General features: G+C 60.0%; 1 protein-coding gene across 2 annotated transcripts in view; it reads right to left on the bottom strand.

The window, feature by feature from the left end:
• LOC112120581 (arf-GAP with GTPase, ANK repeat and PH domain-containing protein 3) overlaps positions 1 to 6,545 on the bottom strand; it is a 79,601-nt gene that overhangs the window by 26,485 nt on the left and 46,571 nt on the right. For both annotated transcript variants that reach the window (XM_026657726.2, XM_026657727.1), the window contains exon 8: positions 1,458 to 1,613. In XM_026657726.2, coding sequence (XP_026513511.1) covers positions 1,458 to 1,613 — 156 coding nt within the window. The remainder of the gene's footprint in view (positions 1 to 1,457; positions 1,614 to 6,545) is intronic.

Here is a 6,545-nt window from a genome sequence, read left to right as displayed (position 1 = left end):
GGTGTACGGGTGTTGGGGAACAGTGGACGGGTGTGCGCACTGGTGTACAGGTGTTGGAACAGTGGACGGGTGTGCGCACTGGTGTACAGGTGTTGGGGAACAGTGGATGGGTGTGCGCACTGGTGTTGGGGAGCAGTGGATGGGTGTGCGCACTGGTGTACGGGTGTTGGAACAGTGGGTGGTTGTGCGCACTGGTGTACGGGTGTTGGGGAACAGTGGACAGGTGTGCGCACTGGTGTTGGGGAACAGTGGATGGGTGTGCGCACTGGTGTACAGGTGTTGGGGAACAGTGGGGTTCCTAATTGCTGTGTGTGTTCAGACAGGGGGACGGAAGTGCACGTGGGGCATGTTAGGATGGTGTGTGGGGAGGCCTAGGTGCCTTGGGGACAGTGGGGTGGCTGTGTGTGCACATGGGTGTAGAGTGTGCTGAGAGATGGGGTGCAAACACAACCAGCAGAAATAACAGCTGTAAATGTCCCCAATTGACTCCCCATGATGTCACGGGATTGGGGGTCCCTCAATCCCCTGGTTCAGATATGCCCAGCCCTCCCCCTACATATCAGCAGGGGCCCCACAAAGCTCCGAGGTGTCCAGCTAGCATCACACATGGATGCAAGAGGGGCTCCATGCGCCATTGCTGGCTCTGAGCACCGCTGCCCACGAGACCCTGCCTGGCCCATTCAGCCAGTGCAGAAACAGAGCCCCGGCCGCTGGGGACGTCAGCCCCTGCGCAGGGGACAGGGCCCCAGGGAGAGCGACGGGAAAGGAGCACCAGCGCTGCACGCCCACAGGCAGAGCCACTCCTCACCTCCCCCGCTAGGAGGATGCACACGCACACACACGGAGGATGCACTCGCACACATGGACGTGGAGGATACACACACAGGATGCACATGCTCATGCACGCAGAGGAGACCCACGTACACATAGGATACACACGCACACGGAGGATGCACACGCACAAGGGGAGGATTCACACACACGGAGGATGCACACGCACATGGAGAATGCACACACACACACAGAGGATGCACACACACGGAGAATGCACACACACATACACGGGGAGGATTCACACAGGCACACGGAGGATGCACACACACGGAGGATGCACACACATGCACGCACACACACACACACACAGAGGATGCACCCACATGCATGCACAAACACAGAGGATGTGCGTGCATACACACACAGAGGATACACACACACATACACAGGGAGAATTCACACACACACAGAGGATGTGCTTGCACACACACACACACACACACACAGTATACACACACACACACACAGCATCGTGCTCCCCACAGCCTCTCCGTGCCCCAGAAGTCACGCTCTGCTCGGTGGCCCCAGCATGTGAATGGCCGTGAGCAGGGCCACCCTGTGCCGATGGGGCCTCTCTCCCCTCGCCCGCCTGCCTGGTGCGTCCCGCCGCTGGCCACACGTACCGTGAAGATGTTGGAGCGCCGCTTGGACTGCTTGCGGATGGGGGTGGGCGTATTGGAGGCAGCGATGGTCTCGATGCGCAGCTCCCGCTGGCTGATGCTGGGGGTGGAGGGCACGGAGGAGGAGTAGTCGCTAAAGGCACCGCTGCCGTTGGTGGCCTGCAAGAGAGAGAGCTGGGTGAGCTGGCGTGCGACTGGGACCTGCCTGCAGGCTGCCCCCCGGGTGGCTACAACCATCCCCCTTGGGTGTGCTCACACTGAGCAACCTCGCACGGCAGGGCCACCTCAGACTGTCCCTGGCGCCCCAGGGAAGCCGGCTCAGACAAGGGCTTGGAGCGGAGGGCACGGAGCCCGCGGGGGACCACACAGCTCACAACAACCCTGACTCCGTGTTCTCCCAGGGCTGGGATGCGGCTCGTGACACTGCAGCGGGGCTGGCTTCTCTGAGGACTGTAGGACTAGCCCCTCAGTGCTGGACCTAGGGGTGCAGTGGGGTTTCCATTGTATGCAGGGTTAGTTCGGTTCAATGCTCTCGGCACCCCCGCTACACAGACTGTCCCAGCAGCCCAGGCAGGGCACGGCTGGCACAATGTCAGCTGCATGAGGAAGGCCAAGAAGTCCTGTGGTAAGCAGTTCTTCTCTCCTGCCCCTGCCCGGGGAGGCTGCAAACACCTCAAAGTAGGCGGCCAGGAGTCCTGCCAGACTCGTAACCCCCCTGTGGCAGCTCCAGATGCGCCTGTATCCAGACAAACCTCTGACCCTTGTCTGACTCCTGCTCAGCCCTTGCACTCCATGCGGTCTAGTGGCAGTGAGTTCCTCAGGCCACGTGCACACTGTAAAGAATGGCTCCTGACTGTACAGTAACCAGCTGTTGGTGACAATTGTCCGGGGGGATCCCACTGCCGGGGCACGGGCGGGGCCTCCTGGCCAGCAGCGTCCATTGGGATTGTGCCGGCATACTGTGCATCCAGCAGCACCTCGCCCGGCGTCCCCCCGGGGATGCAGCCTCCCCCGCCACGCCCTTCCCTCACTGATCGAGTGAGGATCCACACACACCGCTGACAATCCCACGACGAGCGAGCAGCTCCCGAACGAGGCAGGTGGGGTCTGAGGAGGGAGCCAGATCTAGGCAAGGTGCAGACAACTCCATGGTGCAACCCTGCCAAGCTCTCTGGTAGCCAGGTTCCTACGTCTTGCTAAAGGAGCTGCAGCGCCAATACCCACGGGAGGGGAGAGGCAGCTCACAACAAACTAGGCTGGGCCCCTGGGATAACCGGTGGGGAAAAGATTGCCCCCAGAGCTATCACTGCGGGCTGCAAACCACCAGCAACTCCAGAGTGGTTTGTCCTGTCTGGATAAGCAGAAAGGGCTCTCTGAGCACCCAAGGCATGCAGCCTCGCCTCCCTAGGGTGAGAAATCAGGTCGGTCACCTGCCTGTTTCAGATGGGAGCAAGAACGCACCTTGGAGAAGGCTTGGGGCAGGGACTGAGCCTCCCCCATGCCTATGAGCACCACGTAGGAAAGCAAGGCCTCAGGGCTCGCAGCTCACCATCTCTGGCTGTGGCGACAGCCACCGAGAGAGACTGGTGATAAAGGGAACAGTCCTTCCTGGGTCCCAGCAGACCAGGCGGAGCCCTCTAACTGATGGAGTAACGCCCTGGAGGAGTCGGGTGAGCACCCAGTAGGCTCTGGCGGACGGCAGGCAGAGGCTGCAGCCAGGGGGGCTGTGACTGAAGTGACGGCAGGACCGGCTCGCTACAAGCGAAGGAGACAGTTCAGTCCTCGGGGCAGGAGTTTGTACAAGAACCAGGCCTGTCTGCAGCACGGCCCGCTCACAACAAGGCAGCGTTTCTCTGTCACCTGGACTCAGAGTCCTCAGGTCGGCACGGGGAAGCCAAGTGTCAGGCAGAGCCCACGCTGGCAGACGCAGCTGCTCTGACTCCCTGACACCCTCTCTTCCCCTCCGGCTGCAGGTCTGGGTGTCCGCAGCTGCACACCTAACACCCAGCGGCTCCCACCTCAGTTCCTCTGTCTCCACACGCTGGGCTCACACTTCAGCTTCCTCTGCTGCCAATCGTTTAAACTAATCTGCATCGCGGAGGTTTCCAGCGTCTCCACAGAGGCCCAGATGTGGCCAGGCCTCGACAGTGCCTCGTGCCTCCCACACCGAGCTCTTAGTCTCCTGGTCCCAGAGAGAAAGTTAACCCCTTCGCACCCAGCAGGCAGCAACACAAAGGGAGTGGGGACATTGAGTCACACATAGTGTTTATAGAAATATTACCAAAACCTCCTGCATTCTCCCCAGCATGTGCCCCGACATCAGAGGACGGCTGTCCCTCCCGCCAGGTGCTTGGTAAAGCCTGCTGGGGCCACAGCAGGCCGAATGGCCGTGACCTGCACTGGGCCTCGGAGATACCCCAGTGAGCCAGACACGTGGCCACGGGTACGTAAGAGCTGGGAACTGATCTCGAGGCTCTAGGCTGGGCGTAACGGAGGTCGGGGTTACCATCCACCCCTGAGGCACTGGGTGAATTTGCTGGGACATGGTAAGTTCAGGATCAAGTGCACATGCCCAAAAGGAAGGGGGTGGGGGAACAATGGGAGGAGAAACCCTGGCCCCCAAAAGGCGACGCCCCTCACGGAGCACGGAGGCCCCCTCTTCTCAGCAATGGTTCATGAGAAACATCCCCGAAGGGGGAAAGAGACTGGAACTAGCTCCAGTGGCTACCTGGAGAGCCCACGAGCGCCAGGCGAGCGCAGCCCCTGCTGGCAGAACTCGGCCAAGCGGCTGCCGGAAGGGGGCAGCGGGGGCCAAGGCTCTGGCAGGAGCAGAGGAATGAGGCGCCCGAGCTGCCCCGTTGTCCTGGGTGCAGAATGGGCAGAGCTGGACAAGACCCCCAGCCGCAGGAGCTCTCTCGGGGGGCTGGTATCGGCTCTGAGGAGCCCACTGGCCGGTCCGGCCCCGATCACGGAATGGCTCCTTTCAGTAGCTGGGTGCGAGAGGCCCAGGGAACACGGACTGGCTTCAGAGCCCTTGAGGGTGTGCAGAGATCACTGGGCGGGGACGGCCAGGGCTGCAGGATGAGGTGCTCTCTGTGCTCGCTGTCTTCTCCTCCAATGCCCAGGGTCTCGCTGTCTTCTCCTCCAATGCCCAGGGTCTAACGAACTGTCACATGTGCAGCCAAGAAGGAATCTTCCCCCAGGTCAGACTGGCTGTGACCTTTTCGCCTCCCTCCGTAGCGCGTGGGTGCAGATCACTCGCCGGGATTATCTGGGTCTATCTCGCTATCATTCCCTGCCATTGCTCGAGCATGGTGCACCTCAGTCCCACCCAGTCTCTGCCTGCGGCACATCAGTCGCCTCCCGTGTGTCTCAGCTGGGTTGTTGCGCTGAGTGGGCAGGTGCTGGCTAGACAGGTCAGACAGATGATCTGGTGGCATCTTCTGGCCGTTAAACTCTGTGACTCTAAGATAAGGACCAAGGCCATGAACTCTAATAGAAACTCACCCAATGAAAGACGCTAGCAGCTCATTCTGGCAGCTTTGTCCCTGTTATCTCCTCACCACCTCGGCATGTTCAATTCTGTGTTTAATCCTTGTTTCACCCACAATAAGTGCTCCTGGAGTCAGGCTCCCAGGTCTGAGAGTCAGGGACAGTGTTTGTACCTTCCAGGTCTCTGCTGTGGGAGCTGATTTGAATAAAAGACGCGAACTCTCTGCTTGGACCCTTGGGCAGACAAACATCCAGTTCCGGAGACTTGCTGCTCCCTACTGACCAGTGTGTCCAGCACCTCCTCTCGTACACAGCGCCTCACCTTTACCTGCAGGGCCAGGGCAGCCATCTCCCAACATCCTCTCTGGATGGAAGACTGATGGCTCTCCGCAATGTCCTCCTCCTCCTTACCTGCGCCCTTCCCCCAGGGCTCCCAAGAACCCACCCATTTTCTCACAGCCTTCCTGCTTCTCAAACACTCCGACAATATTTTGTTTCGAAGTCTTCGGATATTTGCTCTTTAAATTCCCTCATGCTCCCCAGTTCCGCACACGCCTTACCTGCCGGAGTTTGTTCCTTCTGCAGGTCACCCTTGGCTGCATGTCCCCGGCCCAGGAAGGGGTCTGTTTGCCTCGGGGACCCTGGAACCTGGTCACGTAGCCAGACTGGCTAAGCTCTTGCTGCCCTGCCGCCTTTGCAGTCTATAGTTTCCCCACCTCCTCGAACTCTGTTTTGGTGCCTCCGGGCTCCCACGCTGAGTCGAAAGATTGTAACATCCTCACTTTGGACTCCAGGATCTTCAGGGTTTGGAATCCCCCTACCCAGAGCCGAGTGTCACTGGGCCGGTGTTTGGTACCTTCCCTCCCGTCAGGACGGTGAACTGGCCCATCCCATGGTCACTGGTACTTGGCGGCTCACCCAAGTTACTCCTTGAACCCGCGGCTGTGCGCTGGGAGCACTCCCTGTGCTCCAGGACTAGCTACTCCAAGACAGTCATTTCCAGCGTGGAGAAACCCCTTGTGAGAACTGACTGATTTAAATGCAGGGAGCTGAAGTCCCCCATTACAACTGTTTGCTTAGACCTCGCTGCCTCTCCGATCTCCCTCAGCACTGCGTGAAAGGTCTCCTGTCCCTGAGCTGGGTGCCCTTGGTACAATCTGACCCTTGGGGGGGACGGAGGGGGGGTGCATAGGGCTGGGAGGCACCTCCTGGGTCACTGAGTCCAGCCCCAGCTATCACAGGCCACCCCGTCATATCAGCCCGTTCAGAAACCGATCAGCTCCCTCTCCACCAAATGGATCTGCTGTGTGCATGTCTCTGCTAGGCGTGTTCTCAAGGGATCTGTTGTGCGGAGTGCCCCTCTCCCCCCTCCGGCTGCCCTGCCTGCGTGGGGTACAGCCACCATCTCTGTGCCTGTTCTTCACACTCCCCTCCTGGGGCCAGGCCTCGAGTCACGGCCTTTCACTCATCAGTATCTCTCAGCGGAGCAGACACATTTCTAGAGTTTGTTTCATTCCTTGGTGCAACGCCCCATCCTGCTCCTGGAGCGGTCTGCCCCCAAAGTCTCTCCCCAAGCTCAGCCTGTCCCTGCCCCAGGTC

Source organism: Terrapene carolina, unplaced genomic scaffold (genome assembly GCF_002925995.2).
Source record: "Terrapene carolina triunguis isolate 2854851 unplaced genomic scaffold, T_m_triunguis-2.0 Scaffold278, whole genome shotgun sequence".
Lineage (NCBI taxonomy): Eukaryota > Metazoa > Chordata > Testudines > Emydidae > Terrapene > Terrapene triunguis.
This window is presented reverse-complemented; position numbering and strand designations above follow the sequence as displayed.